The following is a 19,370-nucleotide window of genomic DNA, read 5'->3' on the forward strand; positions in this document are numbered from 1 at the left end:
TTTTTTCACACATAAATATATAATTATGAGTGCTATATTCTTAATAACGGTTAATATCCAATGTATTTGGTATAAATAAAATATCAAAAATTCCTTTAAGCCCTTTGTTCATGCACTGCAATATACGGAATCGAAGTAATTAAAGAAATTTCATTCAAGAAAAACATTTTTTTATTTGGTTGATCCAAGTAGAACCAATACTAGTTTGCGGGAAGACTAAAAATTCTAGTTACATAGAAAAATACCTCACTGGCATAAAACTCATGGGTTATGGATATATAATAATTTTTCTCGGTGAAAAATTTTCTTCGGTATTTAGTAAAACCGGCGCGAACATTTGGCGCCGAAATTGAGAAATCCATTGTCGAGGCAAAGTGTAAAGAAGGAAAAACAACAAAGTGAAAAAGATGTTCGTGAACAAACGAGGTACAGTTACTCTTTTAGTTAATTAAACTTCAACGTTTTACAGCATTTTGTCATGTTTGTCTGATTCTTAGTGGAAACAAATATTAAAAGACTATTTTCCTGGACTTTATGATAATCATATTATGCTCAATTGACACTTTCTTTGTATAGATTTTGTTTAATATTATCTGATTGACTGTTTTTTCTAAGGTTTTTTTTTATCAGTGTTATAATATTTTACAGGGTTGTAGTAACAAATGTTATTGTCTCTCAAAAGCAATTAAAGCGGTACTTGACGTTTTAAAACCTTAGTAAAAATTGCGTCAGGTTTGGCACGACATAAAAACCATGGTTATATAGTTTGATAAGGCATGCAAATTGAGGCGTTCTAAAATTTTAAATCTAATAAAAAATGTTGATACATTTTGTAAAAGTTAGTGTTTGAAACCAATTAAAATTTATTATGAATTTTACTTTTAAACAAGAGTGAATGTTTTTGTTTGTTTGGGGGTTTTTGTTTTTGATGATGCATTTCCACTCTTCCAGGAAGTCCCAATTAATCCATATATTTTTTTTCACAAGCAATAGTTTTAACAGAATATGTACACAAAACGTTGTGTGCACTTTGGATTCTTTACGAAAAGTGATTTATTGAATCTTTTTTACCAATGATTTAAACTTTTTATTAATGCGGACACAATATAACATTGCTGAGTATGTTGCAGATGGAAGACAGGAGAAGGTCATGTTTGACAAGATCACCTCCAGGATCTCCAAGCTCTGTTACGGACTCCATGCAGACTTTGTGGACCCTGTAAGTTTGTGAATGATGTAATGTGGTGATTTGATCTTTTATTGATAAAAACCTGTTAAGTTTCTGTATGGCTGATGTATGTGACTTACTGATTCTTTTAAGAGGAAATACTTAATTACCTAGTGACACTAAACATGATTTTATTCTCTGATTAGGCCTAAAAAAAAGTTGTGTGTTTAGGGTAACCCGACCTAACCTACAAAAATGCCCCGATCCTATCATTTTTAGATGTCTGTTTTTATCCGATTGTGATTTTTATATTATTTCTATTAAAAACCATTTTTAAATATGACACATTCTTAGGATTCATGCAGAAAAAAATATGATGAAATAAAAAAAATCACTACCTACCTAACCTAATTTTTTCATCTGTGTTACCCTAAATTTTATAGGCCTTAATAAAATGCAAGTGCAAGTGCAGTGAACTTGGAAAACAATTTCTAGAAATAAGTTGTTTTAACATAAAATGCAGTTTTTAATACAATTTTGAGTAGGTTTTTTATCTATATATTTTTTTTACTGGGTATCAGGCGGCCATTACCCTGAAGGTGATCAATGGACTGTACCCAGGAGTGACCACGGTGGAACTGGACAATCTGGCCGCTGAAACGGCTGCTACCATGACGACCAAGCACCCCGACTATGCCATCCTCGCCGCCCGCATAGCTGTCTCCAACCTCCACAAAGAAACCAAGAAAGTCTTCAGTGGTAGGAAGCTACTTCAGTGTTTTGATCATTTTTCATTTCAGTTTTACAACCCTCTCTTCGCCAATTGATAATGGAACTGTTTTGTCACTTGGCTACGGTAGGATTTTACTTAAATAAATGATGCATATCTTAGAAAGTTTCGACAAAATGTTTCAACTCAATGCAAGTATTGTACATAACATTGCTATTCTTTTTATGCCCCCTTTCAAAGAAGGGAGGGCACATTGCTTTGCGTCTGTCGGTCGGTCGGACCACCAACAGTTTCCGTTCAATTTTTTCACGTAGGATGCACATATTGAAATGAAATTTGGTATACAGGTTTATCATAATAATATCTAGGTCAAGTTCGATTTTGGATATGATGGAAAATTTTCGACAGAGTTGTGCCCCTTGGACGTAGAAAAATTCCAATTATTTGCAGTTTCCGTTCTTTTCTTCGCGTAGGATGCACATATTGAAATGAAATGTAATACTGTAAATTCCTAATTAACCGCAAGGAATTTATTTCCGCAAGCAATCCTTGCGGATTTAAAAATCTCGCTTTTATTTTTCAGATAGTTTCAAACTACAGGAAGTAATAACAAAAAATCGTAATAATATCTAGGTCAAGTTCAATTTTGAGTACGGTCGAACAATTTTCGACAGAGTTATGCCCCTTGGAGGTAGAAAAATTCCAATTATTTACAGTTTCTGTTCATTTTCTTCTCGTAGGATGCACATATTGAAATTTGGTATACAGGTTTATCATAATAAAATCTAGAACAAGTTTAGTTTTAGAAACGGTCAAGCATTTTTTGACAGAGTTATGTGCCTTGGACTTAGAAAATTTTCAATTATTTGTAGTTTCTGTTCATTTTCTTCGCAGATGTTTCCAAGGGAGGGGGGCATAAGTGTTTTACAAACATCTCTTGTCTTATTTTAGATGTAATGGATGACTTGTACAAGTGGATCAACCCCAAGACAAACAAACATTCGCCAATGATTTCACCCGAGATCCACTCCATCATCATGAAAAATGCTGACGTAAGTTTTAACAATGAATGAATGAATAGTGCAGAATAATGAAGCTACTGTGTCATTTTCAACAAATGCTTAAAACTTTTCATTAATAAAATCTATAATATTCCAAATTAATCAATTTGTGTCATCCTATGTAAAACCCATTCATAGATTAGAATTTTAAATAGAGTGCCTGTCACTTATTGTATCAAAATTAGAAGGATCTTTCTTTTAATGCAATATTTTTGTCATACATGTTAACTCTACCGATTTTCGCGGAAGTCTACCGCTTTTTGACCCCATTTCCCGCCTACCGCTTTTAATTGAAAATCTACTGATTTTTCAAAAGTTCAATTTTGCCTCGCTTGGGTAGGCATTTTGGAAGCCATTCTAGCTATACAATCTCGCTAGTTCTTTAGATATCGCATGACTTGAGTCGTGAACATTCAGGCGTTTTTTACATAGCGATAACAATGTTGGTTTTAAGCATGTGTGTGCCAATGAGTGGTGAACACAAAAATGTCATCGACATCACCGCCTCGAAAAAGGAAAAGATATTATTCAAAGTTTAACGACTGGCTGAAAGTATTTTACTTTCTTCATAGATCAAAAAAAGGGGAACAGTATGCGTTTTGTACATTTTGTCTTACTGATAACTTAGATTTCCCAAACTTTGTTCTGTTATAACACTGGCCATGACTATTCCCAACTCAAATGCAGAATGTGAAAGGGTGCTTTCTCATTTGAAAAAAATACAGACAAGTTTCAGATCTGAACTATCAAATGACACTATTTCTTCAACTTTGGCCACCAAGTTAAATAATAACAAAAGTTGTTTTGAATCAATTCCAGAAAAGACCACTCTAAGAAAAGCAAAGCTAGCTACAAAATCCTACACCAATGAACACAAATAAATCTTTCTTTGCATGTGATAATAGTGTTATTGTTTCATTTATTGCATTCCTTCATATTCCTTCATATTGTAGCCATTAGCTTCACATGAAAATTGAAACCCCTGTGCGCCGCGCGCAATGCTATCGCTTTTGAGTTCAAAATCTACCTATTTTTCATCACTGGAGGTTAACATGTAAGTTTTTGTCATTCATTTTAGCGTTTGAACTCTGCCATCATTTTTGATCGGGATTTCAACTACCAATATTTTGGTTTCAAAACCCTGGAGAGGTCCTATCTACTAAGAATAAATGGGAAAGTTGCAGAGCGTCCTCAACACATGTTAATGAGGGTGGCCGTGGGAATTCACCACAACGATATAGATGGTGCTATAGAGGTAATTGTGGAAAATGAGTAAAGGAATATTGGTGTTTGTGTGATTTGGTTGTAGACAACATGTGATTTTGTGTTTTTTTCTCCATAGACCTACAACCTTCTGTCAGAGAAATGGTTCACCCATGCATCCCCTACCCTGTTCAATGCAGGAACCAACCGGCCCCAGCTGTCGAGGTAGGTCTTAAACAGACATGGCGTGCTCTAAAAGTTGTGGAACAGAAATTTGTAGCTAGCTAAGTTTGTGCTCATATTTTCTTTGTTAGGAACATATTGATGTAAATCAACTCAAAAGCTTGATGAAATTTGAAAAATGCAACATATGAAATGAAATAATGGGTAGTTTTAAGAAATAAATTTAATATTATTTAGAAAAACAAAACAAAAATGATACCAACAGGCTATGATCTTGACCTACCTTCTTTGATTTTGCATATCATTAGTCCCTAATTGAAATCTCAGTTAACTTTTTTTAGCTCAAGTGAGCTTTTCTGATCACATTTTGTCTGTCGTCCATCTGTCTGTCTGTCCGTCCGTCTGTCAGCGTGTATGTAAACTTTTCACATTTTCAACATCTTCTCAAGAACTAATGTGCCAATTTCAACCAAACTTTACACAAATCATCCTTAAGCAAAGGTGATTCAAAGTTGTGAAAATTAAGGGCCACACCCTTTTTCAAGGGGAGGTAATTAGAAATTAATGGAAAAATTTGAGAAATTTTCAAAAATCTTCTTCTAAAGAACCATAAAGCCAGGAAAGCTGAAACTTGTGTGGAAGCATCCTCAGGTAGTGTAGATTCAAAGTTGTGAAAATCATGACCCCCGGGGTACGGTGGGGCCACTATGGGGGGTCGAAGTTTTACATAGGAATATATAGAGTATAGAATATATAGAGTAAATCTTTAAAAATCTTCTTCTCAGAAACTAATCAGCCAGGAAAACTGAAACTTGTGTGGAAAATCCCCAGCTAGTGTAGATTCAAAGTTGTGAAATTCATGACCCCCAGAGGTAGGGTGGGGCCACAATGGGGGTTGAAGTTTTACATAGGGGCCACAATAGGGGTTGAAGTTTTACATAGGAATATATAGAGTGAATCTTTAAAAATCTTCTTCTCAGAAACTAATCAGCCAGGAAAGCTGAAACTTGTGCAGAAGCATCCTCAGGTAGTGTAGATTCAAAGTTGTGAAAATCATGCCCCCCGGGGTAGGGTGGGGCCACAAATGGGGGGGGGGGGTCAAAGTTTTACATAGGAATATATAGAGTCAATCTTTAAAAATCTTCTACTCAGAAACTAATCAGCCAGGAGAGCTGAAACTTGTGTGGAAGCATCCTCAGGTAGTGTAGATTCAAAGTTGTGAAAGTCATGACCCATGGGGGTAGGGTGGGGCCACAATGGGGGGGGGGGGGGGGGTCGAAGTTTTTCATTGGAATATATAGAGTAAAACTTTAGAAATCTTCTTCTCAGATACTAATCAGCCAGGAAAGCTGAAACTTGTATGGAAGCATCCTCAGGTAGTGTAGATTCCAAGTTGTGAAAATCATGACCTCCAGATATAGGATGGGGCCACAATGGGGGGTCAAAGTTTTACATAGGAATATATAGAGTTAATCTTTAAAAAACTTTCTTCTCAGAAACTATAATCAGCCAGATGATTCTTTATAATTGTTAAGACTTCAGCTCCAGGACAATTCTTCTGCCTCACAAGAAGGTTCAGAGTTTGATGTAGCTTTATATCCCATATATAAACAATTGTTAAGGATCTTTTTGAGAACTGCAATACTCAACATGTGATATGACTATAAAATCATCCTGTTAGAAAAGGGACTAATGATTATAAACATAAGAATATCCAGGGGAAAAAAAGGATTTTATTTATACAGGATCTACATGTATTATTGTACATTGTCCAGATAGTTGGTATTATGACTCCATTAAGCTTGTTTTATCATACCTATTGTTCCTCAGGTGAGCGATGTGGCCCATGGGCCTCTTGTTTCACTTCCATTGAAAATGGGAATGATTGCTTCTCTTTAATAGCATTTATTATGAATTTATAGAATTCTGTTGATCTATAAAAACATTGGTGTACTTTTGCAGCTGTTTCCTGCTGACCATGCATTCTGACAGCATTGAGGGGATCTATGACACCCTGAAGCAGTGTGCCCTGATTTCTAAGTCTGCAGGGGGCATAGGACTCAATGTGCACTGTATCAGATCTACTGGTAGCTACATAGCAGGAGTAAGTATTCCAACTGTAAGCAGCATTGTAGGAATAACTCCTATGTGTGGAAAAAAGAAAAATATCAAAAGTTACCCTGCGGCAGTGTGAAATTCCTTTTTATTTTCATATGAAATAAGTGCAAAATCAATTTTGGTCTTATTTTTCTGAAGCCATTTACAGCAAAAATTGTACATGTTAAAGTAGTGTAAAACTAAATTGACATGATGCACTGTGTACTGTAGACAAATGGAACATCTAATGGACTGCTGCCCATGCTGAGGGTGTACAATAACACGGCCAGATACGTGGACCAGGGAGGAAACAAGGTGGGTGGGGGTCCATGTTTACAGGATTTTTACATAAAAGGTTTAAATGCTTTTGCAAACCTGGCTCAATTGATGTTTAATGAATCTCAACAAAGACAATTTTCTACTAATTCTATGATTTGTAATCAAGATTCTAGGAAAATGAAATTTGCTTCTCATGCAATCCAACTTTATTCAAATTTATAGCAAAATAACTAAGGTTTTGTGCTTTGATTTTGACAGAGACCAGGTGCGTTTGCCATTTACCTGGAGCCGTGGCATGCAGACGTTTTCATGTTTCTCGACTGTAAGAAGAACACTGGCAAGGAGGAGCAGAGAGCTCGGGATCTGTTCTACGCCATGTGGATCCCTGACCTCTTTATGAAGAGGGTCGAGAAGAATGAGGAGTGGACCCTGATGGACCCTCATGAGTGCTCAGGGCTACATGACTGCTGGGGGGAGGAGTTTGAGACCCTCTATCAAAAGTAGGTCATTATTTCCCATCTTCAACCCAGGCTGATATTAGTTTATGCCCTTTATCTAAATATCTGTTGAGTTTTCCATACTAGTACAATGTATTTCTTTTGTCAAAGAGCTTTTTATAATACAAAAGACTGATACGTGATTAAATGATTAAAAAAATAATATAATGTTAAGTTTCTTAATAAAAGAGAGGGAAACACTTCAAAATACTTGTTTTTTATCAGATATGAACAAGAAGGCAAAGGAAGGAAGACGATCAAGGCCCAGCAGCTGTGGTACGCCATCATTGAGGCGCAGACAGAGACGGGGACACCGTACATGTTGTACAAAGATCACTGTAACAGGAAGTCCAACCAGCAAAACCTGGGAACTATCAAGTGTAGCAACCTGTGTACAGAGATCGTAGAATACAGCAGTCCAGATGAGGTGAGTGTACAGAGATCGTAGAATACAGCAGTTCAGACGAGGTGAGTGTACAGAGATCGTAGAATACAGCAGTCCAGACGAGGTGAGTGTACAGAGATCGTAGAATACAGCAGTCCAGACGAGGTGAGTGTACAGAGATCGTAGAATACAGCAGTCCAGATGAGGTGAGTGTACAGAGATCGTAGAATACAGCAGTCCAGACGAGGTGAGTGTACAGAGATCGTAGAGTACAGCAGTCCAGACGAGGTGAGTGTACAGAGATTGTAGAATACAGCAGTCCAGACGAGGTGAGTGTACAGAGATCGTAGAATACAGCAGTCCAGATGAGGTGAGTGTACAGTGATCGTAGAGTACAGCAGTCCAGACGAGGTGAGTGTACAGTGATCGTAGAGTACAGCAGTCCAGACGAGGTGAGTGTACAGAGATCGTAGAGTACAGCAGTCCAGACAAGTTGAGGGTACAGAGATCGTAGAATACAGCAGTCCAGACGAGGTGAGTGAGAGAGTATACACACTGAGTTACCTGTGTATAGGATTGTAGAGTACAGCAGCCCAATAAGTTGATTGAGGGAAAAAGTATATAAAAAAAATAACCACATATACCATTTTCATGATAAACAGTGTTATCAGGCTCACTTTGACTGACCATTTTGTTATCCCCTCGCACAACTTGTTGAGAAGGGAATATAGCATCGCTGCTGTGCGTATGTGTGTCTTCTTCAGATTGGAAGCAAGATTTAAAGAAAAACCTATGCATGGATATTTATCAAACTTCATACACTTATTTTGCATGGTAAAAGGACAAACCCTTTAATTGTCAAGTCAGTTTGTTGAATACTTTTTAATATATCATTATAATAACCCAATTTTAAACAGAAATTTTATGTACGACTTGACAATAACTACTTCTTCATTACATCTGTGAAACTAAAGTGAAAGTAATCAGTTCAAATCAACAACATTTTTTATGGCTTACGGCCATCTAGTTGCCGGATAATCTTTATGGCAAAGAGTTCAGTTATCTGAACATGCGCGACAAAAAATAGTTCTATTCGAATGTTGCAAAATTAACTGTTTGTTGTTCATAATAAATATCTTTAAGCAAGATTATATTTTACATATGTTATTATCACTTATGTTATTGTAACTAATATGAATTGACTTTATTTAAATATACTCGAAATCTAACGCGAATGAATATTAAATGCAGTGTTTTCCCTAGGCCGTTTTTGCATAGAGGTATAGGCCCCCGCCATGCATCACACAGTGCCGCCATGCTTTCCGCTATGCATACTTACATGTATTATTATATAAGCAAAAAATCTTTTCCCAATTATTTCAGATCCTAACAGTGATAAGTAAATGTAAAGTTGTCGTTATTTCGTTCAATCTTCATAAAAACGTTTGCACCCGCAGGGAGCGTCGCTATAACTTCGATCGACATCGATCTCAGCAAGGGGGAAAGTGTTTAACGGTTAAAGGACTGATCTTATGATTGAGATATATTGAAACTGGGATTATAAATCGGTGATAAATGCATAAATAGAGGGGCAATTACTACTTGTTTTAATATAATGTGCCTTCTTCGACACCTCCGCCATTATCGAATGTTGGGGATTTTCCAAGATCTAAAAATAGTACAATGTTCCTCGATGGAGGTACCTTGGTTGTGCTATGATTGAACTGTTTATTTGTCGTAAAAATATTGGAAACTTGAGACCAAATGTACTCAAATAAGAAAACAATATACAGTTAAGCTTGATTTCAAGTCATATACTGAAGCGATGTCACATAACTATAACATAGAGACATCGTATAGTATGCCTCTGAAAATGACCGTGTATACATGTCATGTGAAGAGAGAACTGACTGCAAAGTTATAGTGCAGTAATTAATTTTAATTGAATTTGCTGTCAAAACAAGTTTGCTGTAATTGCATAGTTCTGCCTGTTTCTTGCCCCCCCCCCCCCCCCCCCCCCCCCCTCCAAAGAGTTTATCTCTGTACTAAGGGGAAAAAATAAAACGGAAGGTGTTAGAACTGCCTTGTGAATCTATATTTCTTATAAAAGCATGTGAAGGCCAGCCTCTTAAAAAAGTAGAAAAAACCTAGAAAAATATGAATAAATATACATTTATGAAATACAAATAAAATGGAATAATACTTGTTGGTGTAGATTTCATGAGAATTCATTAATTAAAGTACATAACATGCAGTACATTTCATCATTTGGTTATATTATTTTTACGCGCTGTGATTTCGCGCTGGCTGTGGCACTGTTACGTCGCACCGTGCACCAACTCTCGCGCAAGTTCGTAGTGCGTAGGAATACAAGGTATACTGATATTTGAGAGCATGTTGGTTTTAAGTGTTTTTGTGTCCTATATAGTTGAATGAATTTACAGTTAACGTACTTCAGTCGTTGGATAAAAGAAAGAAAACAATTGTCTCATAATGGAGTTTGAGTCTGACATCATCATAATTATTTCATGCAGTCTATGATTTTCCTAAAAGCAATGGTGGTTTCAACCAATTGATAAAAGAGGCGTCTTGATTTCAATCCTGTCTGTTTCGGTCACTAAGGTTCGACCAATCAACAAATGGGGCATGTTGATATCGGTCCTGTTAGTTTCTATAGATCTATGAATTACATGTAGCTAGTTACTTTTTATAGAGCTATAAATAAACTAAAGTTTCCGTAAGAAATAGAGGGAATCATACTCGATCCATGTAAATATAGTCATATCAACCCGTAAGCCATTATGGCCCTTCAGGCCTTTGATTTTTAATTTAGATCTAGTGCAGGTAAAAAAAAAATTTGTAATAAGGGAGGGTTAGTAAAATCTGGTCTCCTCAATTACATTTACACAACTGTATATTCCTAAATAATGCATCCCCCACACAATAATTCATGTCGCGAGGGGATGCTCTGCTTAGCAGTGCCCTTGTTTCTAATATAATTTACTATTAATTGATGGGTAGTATTTTATGTAACATCTAATTATAGAATATCAAGTAATGCAGTTCTCTTAACATTTTCTTTGCAGGTGGCTGTGTGTAATTTGGCATCCATTGCTCTCAACATGTATGTGAAACCAGACAAGACATATGACTTTGAAAAACTGAAAAGTGTCACCAAAGTGATAGTACGAAACCTGAACAAAATCATTGACATCAATTACTACCCAGTGCCAGAGGTATGGGCCACAAACTGTGTTGCATGTTTACAATATTAATTTGTCATTTACTTCATTATCTTCATTACTAGCTCCATAATAATGGAATCAAGTTATTTATTAGAAGTTTAAATTTTTAGGCTGAGAGGTCTAATATGAGACATAGACCAATTGGAATAGGTGTACAGGGTCTGGCGGACGCCTTCATCCTGATGAGGTATCCATTTGAAAGTGAGGAGGCACAGCTCTTAAACAAACAAATCTTTGAGACCATTTACTATGCAGCTTTAGAGGCAAGCTGTGAATTGGCAGAACGGGATGGGCCTTATGAAACCTACCAAGGATGCCCCGTCAGCAAAGGGGTAAGTCATTTCAGAAGGTTTGTGTAGTATTGCTTATAGTGTATGCTGAAACTGTCATATTTGCAAAATAATGATTGTTTATGGAAAGAGTAAGAAATTGTTTAAAAAAAGATTGTTTATGGAAAAAGTAAGAAATTGTTTTTAAAGAAGATTTTTTACCTTCCTTACCCAATGTTACCCTAAAATAAACAAAGTACAATTTTATTTAAGTTAACAATTCATTCTTTGTTATGTTGTAGATTTTACAGCATGACATGTGGAATGTAACTCCGACAGATCTCCACGATTGGAATTCTCTCCGGGCAAAAATCAAGAAGTAAGATGCCTTACATGGAATAGAACCTGTATGTAAGAACCTCCAATGAGTGGGTGGAGGGTGTGTGATGCTGACTGTTCATTTTCTTGTTTTCCAGACACGGCATAAGGAACAGCCTGTTGTTGGCTCCCATGCCCACAGCCTCAACCGCTCAGATCTTGGGGAACAATGAATCCATAGAGGCATACACCAGCAACATTTACTCCAGACGAGTGCTGTCAGGGGAGTTCCAGGTATTTTTTACACTGCATAGAACAGTCTGAAAATTTGTACATATGTTGATCACCATCTGAAGATGTCTACCTGCAATTTTTTTTAAGATCAGACAATATTTAATGATTTTATGACAGTTTTCATTTTCCTTATCCTATATATTGTACACTGATGATGAAAAGTAAGGGAGGTAATCCTTACATATTTTATTAATTAATTAATAACATTTAAAACACTCTAAAATATATTCATATAGATACATCCAGATGGAGGATTTTTGTCTTAACTAAATTTATTTTTTTTAAGTATTCTATCAACTGACAATGCAAAATTTTTGTTTGTTAATGATAAATTCTTAGGAGCTAATAAGAACATCAAAGACAAGTGTGGCTGAATTCATTTGTCCAAAGGGGGCCATTATCTGAGCCATGGTTTAGATGGAGCATGTGGAAAATTGATAATCTGTGAAATGGGCGGTGGTTTTGGGGCTATTTTTAAACTGTATCATGTAAACCAAAAGTTTCTATCATTATAAGGAAATAAATAATATCATTATTAATGAAGAAGTTAACTATTTTTAGAAGTTCTTTAAATTTATTAGTCAAGTAAATTGAAGTGACCCTATAGGACATTAATTAAAATGAAATTCAAAATTTCTGATATGATTGTAGTGTTTTGGAAATTTTAAATTTGTTTGTAATCTTAGATTTTCTTTTTTACATATTTTTACATAGTATGGTAATTATGGTAATGTTATGGGAGTTTATTAAATTTAACGAGCTCATCAAAGAAAACCATAGGAGAAAGTGAGGAAAATTTGAAACAACTTACTGCATCTATCAAGACTCTTATTATAAGAAAGATATTCAAAGTTTTATCAACAGAAGAGCATTGCTTGCATGGCTACTGGTATTTCCATTTACTGCAAAGGGAGGGGTTATTGTCATTTTGTTGGTTTTTTCTTTAAACAATTAAATAAAAAAATATCATCATATGCATAAATTTGTAAATGTACATGTATTACTGTTATACATATGTATTTACAGTGAAATTCTGACAATTTTGATTTTAATTTTTCTTTGTTAACTAATTTTTTTTTTTTTACAATTCTAGAATTTTTTTTATTTGTATGTGTTCCAAACCTTTATTATTCAATTCAATTATTTGTCCCATTTGAAATTTGCTGTGGGGGGGGGGGGGAGTATTAGTCCTATTAGGACAGTTCTAGTTATGTACAGCAAAAGAATCAATATCGTGTTGAGATAATTTTTAAAAGGTATGAAATAGTTAAAAAAGTACATGCAAGAGGAAGAGTTGGCTGAAAACAACACGAAATGTAGTGATAAATTGTTTCATTGCTTTGCCTGGGTATTTTGCCAAATGACTTTGAATTGCATCAATATCTTGTCTAGGTGGTGAATCAGCACTTGATGAAGGATATGACAGAGAGAGGATTGTGGGACGATGACATGAAGAACAAAATCATTGCCTACGGAGGTTCCATACAGGTAAACTTTGTCTAAAACACAAGAACAAAATCATCAAGATTAACTAAAACTTAAGCAAGTAAAATTTATTGAAAAGGTAAATCCTACCACCAGTTCTTGTTAATCATTTGATTGATTAATGAACCAAAAAAAAATGCATTCTCAAAGATTATTATATTGGAATTAATCTGTGTAAAAAATGTATACTTTTTAAATTTTGTTTAAATGGGATTGTTGAATCTTCAGAATATAGAGAAAATTCCTAAAGAAATCCGTGACTTGTACAAGACTGTGTGGGAGATATCCCAGAAGACAGTGCTAAAGATGGCTGCCGACCGAGGAGCATTCATAGACCAGAGTCAGTCGCTAAACATTCACATTGCAGAGCCGAATTATGGAAAACTGACCAGCATGCACTTCTATGCCTGGAAATTGGTATGTTCTTTCTTGTTTCAAAGGAACTAGATTTAATGCCCCTTCAAAGAAGAGAGCATTTTGGTTAATATAGCTGTCAATAGACCAACTGTTGTGCCACCCCTTGTCAATTTGCATGACTTCATCATCAAAACCTATATACATTTAACTCTTGCTGTGAATATTTCTTTATGGAAGTCAGTTGTTTAACTGTCAAATTCTTTGTTTTTAGCGTTTATTGAAACAACAATTAAATAGTGTGTTTTTCTATCATCAATCTTGTATTTGGATTGTAGAATGAGAATGATTATTTTTTTTACATTGAAAACACTATCTTTCAAAGAAATGCACCATAGAAACTTGTTCATTGAAATCAGAAATCACCAGGCACATATACTTGTAGTTCAGGGTTGTCTGGTATCACATGATATGCTATTTGTTTCAGGGCTTGAAGACAGGAATGTATTATCTGAGAACGAAACCCGCCGCCTCTGCCATTAAGTTTACTGTGGACAAAACAAAACTAACACAACCGTCGGGAAAATCGGCCGCCGAGCAGGAAATGGAGGAGACCACCCAAAACATGGCGGCCATGGTGTGTTCCCTACAGAACAAAGAGGACTGTATGATGTGTGGCTCCTAGGGGGCCCAAGAGAGGGAACCACAGGGGTTTATGAGGGGAAATCACAGAGGTTCATGAGAGAAACTGCCATAATGTACCTGTGTACATCTACTCTTGACTTATGTGTCTACTCAACTTCTTTGTCCTTTACCTATGTTATGAGATGTTGATTTATGTGATATTGTATTATTGTATAGGAGAAGTGCTACACAAAATTTTCATTAAATAGATCTTTTAATTAAAAAAGATTAAGAGGTTGAAATGAGCTCTTACTTATTGAATATTATATTAACATTTGTATCTTTTTAAGACAAGATAAATTGTCTGAAGAGCTAAAGCTTTGCAGTTAGGCTCATACATAATTATGTTGGAATCTTTAGAGGTCTTTTGAAGAAAATTTTGATTTGCATTCTACTTCATTAGGTGGTCATTGAAACTATTAGCCGTTTATTTATTAAAATGATATCTTACCACATTTATTTTTTGTTCTCATTTATTTGCCATGCATTTACTAAGATCCAGCAGGCTGAGAGAAGAATATATAAATTATACCACCAGTATTAAACTGTTGGCATCTTGTTATGCCTTAATTTAGCAGACCTACGATAAATTTCTATCAGATTTTGAGGCAAAGGAACTTGGATGTTTCCATGGTGAAACTTAAACCGCGGGAATGCTTGGACTGACTCCAGATATATTCTCCACATGTATGTAATTAAAATAGTTTAAGAGAAAAAAACTGGACTCTTTATTATGTCTTGTGGTATTTTGTATTTGATAGGATTAGAATGGTTATGAGCAAGTGTCGAAAGGATCACCCGTTCTCTGGAACCTTTGCAGATACTATATATGGTATCTGTTTTCATCAAGAAGATGGGGGAATAAGATGGCGCAAATGCCCATTCGGTTTAGTCGTAAAATACAATTTGAATTTATCTTTTTCCCAATTAAATCTATTCAAATATATCATAACACATGTTTGCAAAAGCACAATTTCTATCTATATTCAGTTTTTATTATATTTAACAAAAGATAAGAAAAACAAATACCGGTATTGTCTGAAATTTTGGTGGTATCGAACCCGTAACATAAAAACCCTAGTTATATAAGGCTAGCTTATGTCAGGTACTCTAACCACTGAGCCATTTCAGACACAACGAAGTAGGTTGTTTAAATATGTGTGACTTGGCCACGAATTTACGAACTTATAATTATTATTTTTTCAAAACGTTCAATTGTTGGGATACAAAATGATATTTTTAATGCATAGTGGGTATCCACGTTTTTGTTGATTGAAATCGGCTTGTTTTCCATTGGACCTTATTTAGACAGAAAAATATGGAGCACAGACCCACTCTATAAAAGAAAAATGCCTTGAATTTCTAAAAATTGACAGTATTTGCAGGTTTTTGATACGTATGCGCCTGTTTGAGTCAACATATTCCAAGTATTGAACATATTTATAGGTTAAAAATCAATGATATGTTAAGTATATATTGTTTTAAATGATTTTTTAAAACAATATCAGATTTACTGGTATTTTATTTTTTCAGTAACTTGTCCAACCGTGTATGGGCATTTTACACGCCTTATCCAGCCATCTTCTTACGTAAATTGCTTGTTTTTCTCCCTTTGAAGTGGCAAGTATGGTCATACTGACACAGTGCAATTCCTCTGAAACCGCCAGACAGAATCAAATAAATTTTTTAATGAACTAGAAGTCTCTTTTTGATGCATCTGATGTATCTTCAAGCAACGTGTGAGAAAGAAGTATGTGAGCTTGCTCACTCTTATCTCTATTTTCTTTTTTCATTTTTGGAAATTTTTATAAATTTACTGTTTGTTGTTTTGCGTATAAAACCATTGCGTTACAGTCTTAGGCTAGCTCCGTTCGATTGAAACTTGGCAAATAACAACGGAAAAGAACTTCCAAGGTATTCTTGGAGCTTTGATTGATGTGTATTGAATAACAGGGACAGAACAGATCATCGCCCACAGATAATCGCGATCAGAGATTGTAGCTTTGTTATTGGGGCTCCGGAGATGGTATGTGAAGAGGCAGTCCCGGGGTAAATTTGAGGGGTGGACACCGGAGCATGACGGGGCCTGTCCTCCCGATCTGTTACCTAGATCTTTTCAAGGACGGAAGAAATCGGCGAGCAAAAAGAAATATGTAAAAAGTATTTTAATACCTAAACTTGTAACAAAGTTGAACCTTACAAAGCCAGTGCATTAAGTGATAAAATATGCGTTCAGAATTTAAGGCTATTGTTAGTATAAAGGATTTAATTTAAAAGTTGAGGGGTGGGGGGGGGGGAGCAAAGTTGAATCCTAAAATCTTTAGTAGGGTAAAGAAATTCCGGAGGGGGGGGGGTTACTTCTTATCCCCAAAAAATTGTGTTAAATGAATTTCACGTGCCTGAAAACCATCATAAAAAGTGGGTAACGATATATTTGACATTATATACTAGTAATTATAAGACATCCGGAAACGTATCAAAATCATAAAAAGCTTTCCAAATCTTAAAACTATACATGCTTTATTCAGGAATTATGTTGCTCTGTGGATTTTGATCTCGAGAAAGATGATTTTGATATTGAATTTTTATTTCATAATTCTTTATTTTCCTGCAAGGTAATGTGAAGTTTGGTCAATTTTTGCTTCAAAACACCATAGATCTCATTTTTTTATATCTTTAATGATTAATATAGACACATTTTTTGCAGTTCATTACTACTGTTTAAAATACTGGCGCTAAGTGCGCGGCGTTCGGGAGGTAATAACGCAACAATGGGGCTCACTGTCTATCTCTCTCCAATCTCCTCGCGCACACGACACTTATTGCCGCCTCTGCCCTGTTGATTTTTTAACAATTGACCTCTCCGCCGTTATAAGCTTTATGATTCGTACAAGTTAAGTTATTCACTGCAGTTTCTTAAATGGCTGCCTCTAAACCAGTGAAGAAAGGTAAGAAATAATTAAATAGATGATCATGTTACCCGTTTAAACAGAATTACATGAACATAATCTTATGCAAATGTGTGTATTACAATTTCAAAAAAAATAACAATGCAAGAAATGGATCAATCATTTATATATTCTATAAAGTCCGTCGTGAATATTACGTAATATTAAAAAGTATGTCATTTTTTCAGTGTAAAAACTGACAACTTTTTAAATGTCCTTACTAAAACACATAAAATGTTACACAATTTGCTTAACGTTTTGATGCTTCTGTTGATCCAAAAAAAAATTGGGGGGGGGGGATGATTTTCATTACTTTTTAATTCAACAAACAAACTTATACAATTCAAACACGGTCGCCTTCAGTCTTTTGACCGTCCCCAACAGTCTTTATTTACCATTTACAATTTTTATTTACAATTTTTATATAATTATATTTATTGTTCGTGAATTTTTTTCTTGAAAGTTTACCAGAAATTACGCATTCTTAAGGCGAGAGCAATCTGGAACGCACTAATATTAATTTTTCTGGATGTCTTCAGTCTCCAAAACTCGACGTCAGATGTCACTGCCAGCACGTATTACCGAGGTCCCTGAAGTCCCAATTGTGGCCCCTCCAGTGGCGCCGCCACCACCGCCACCACCGGGAGATGGTCTACCAGAGACGCGCCATGAGTAAGTGTGTCTGTCTGTCTGTCCACTGGGCGGTTATCTGTAAGTGAACAAGAAAGTATATTTATAGTCCTTCCTGTCATGCTTTTTCAGCATCTTTAGAAATCTGGCCACGGACACCGCCCGCCGCATTGTGAAGGACCTTGACCTGGACCAGAAGCTGAAATACTTCTCCAGGTTTGGATCCAAGGATAAAAGAGGCAGGACAGACGACGACATCGTCAAGTTATAATTGTGTATATCCGCTCGTGAATTTGTGAATGTCTTCTTATGCTACATGTATTTTTCTTTTGAGACCTGGTCCATTTTAAGATTTTCACCGATTTGTGAATGGTGCTATTTGTGTTCGCTGATGATGACACAGTGTAGACTCGAACCGATCCCGTAGACAGACTGTATACACGTAAACGCGCCGTACAAGTGGAAGGGTTTTGTACTACATTAATCAGAATACAGAAAGCATAGTTATGAATTTAAATCACCATTTAGCTAACGATATAACAATTTGAACTGATACAGCATTTGATAAAAATGCTCTTTCACTAAACGTTGAATGTGTATAACTATGTAGTATGTAGTTATAACGGTTTGTCAATTGATCATTACCAAGTAAGAAACGTAAAATAACATGCTAATCAAGCATCAAGCACGAATTATTTCCCCAACGTCTAATGAAACGTCACGACGCGGACGTCATAATGTCATTACGTAACAATTGCCTAGTATCCACGCATATTGGTTAAAGCAAATATGAAGCGCTGTATGTCTTCTGCCCTTTGCTCTGCTTTGGTTTTGCCATTCTGTTCAGCAGGACCCCTATCAATGCATGTATTTGGACATTTCAATGGACAAAGTGGCAAGTCTTCCATGAATGGATTGGGCGACACAACCACAGGCTCAAATAACGACGTATCTGGAGACGGAGAATTCACTATGTGGCAGGACGCCTTGATCTTCACGAGCATTCTGATGATGATTATCATAACTGGAATCATGGGATATTTCTTAGCAAAATTGAGGGAGGATTGCTGGGACAGTAACAAATGCGGAGCGGAAGAAATGGGTTCCATTCAGGTCTGTCAGGATGCTACAAACAAAGACCATTTCATGGATTTGACAGAGGAAAGGTTCGCAAATCGAGAGAAAAAACCAAGTCCATTCTAATTTCTGTTGGGGGGGGGGGGGTCATCAAGAAAACATTTAAAATTCATCTGCGGCATTTTAAAATATTTTAAATGTTTAACATGTTTAAAAATTGTGTTCTATAAGTAAGATAAGTGTCATTGTATATGTCATACACAATTAAATTCTGTTGTTGATTACAGGTTGTTGTATTTATACGGTTTATATTTATGAAATGAAAAGTTCATCGTCTTTCTTTCTGTTTCTAAATATTACGAATAACGATGAAAAAAATATACTTAGTATAAAGCACGCCTTTAGTAATAAAGGAAATGTAGATACTTTTCTACACATACATGTACGTGTACATACATGGTCA

General features: G+C 35.7%; 1 protein-coding gene across 1 annotated transcript; it reads left to right on the forward strand.

Moving 5' to 3' along the window:
- Positions 1-268: 268 nt before the first annotated feature.
- Positions 269-14,707, forward strand: LOC105348744 (ribonucleoside-diphosphate reductase large subunit). Its single transcript, XM_034443959.2, has 17 exons — positions 269-426; positions 1,131-1,219; positions 1,750-1,927; positions 2,850-2,950; positions 4,038-4,214; positions 4,302-4,387; positions 6,308-6,449; positions 6,674-6,757; positions 6,980-7,221; positions 7,444-7,645; positions 10,690-10,839; positions 10,959-11,180; positions 11,420-11,496; positions 11,594-11,729; positions 13,122-13,217; positions 13,443-13,631; positions 14,056-14,707. The coding sequence occupies exons 1-17, from the start codon at positions 408-410 to the stop codon at positions 14,251-14,253; spliced, it is 2,388 nt and encodes a 795-aa protein (XP_034299850.2). The 5' UTR covers positions 269-407; the 3' UTR covers positions 14,254-14,707.
- The last annotated feature ends 4,663 nt before the right edge of the window (positions 14,708-19,370 follow it).

Source organism: Magallana gigas, chromosome 2, assembly GCF_963853765.1.
Source record: "Magallana gigas chromosome 2, xbMagGiga1.1, whole genome shotgun sequence".
NCBI classification, from domain to species: Eukaryota; Metazoa; Mollusca; class Bivalvia; order Ostreida; family Ostreidae; genus Magallana; species Magallana gigas.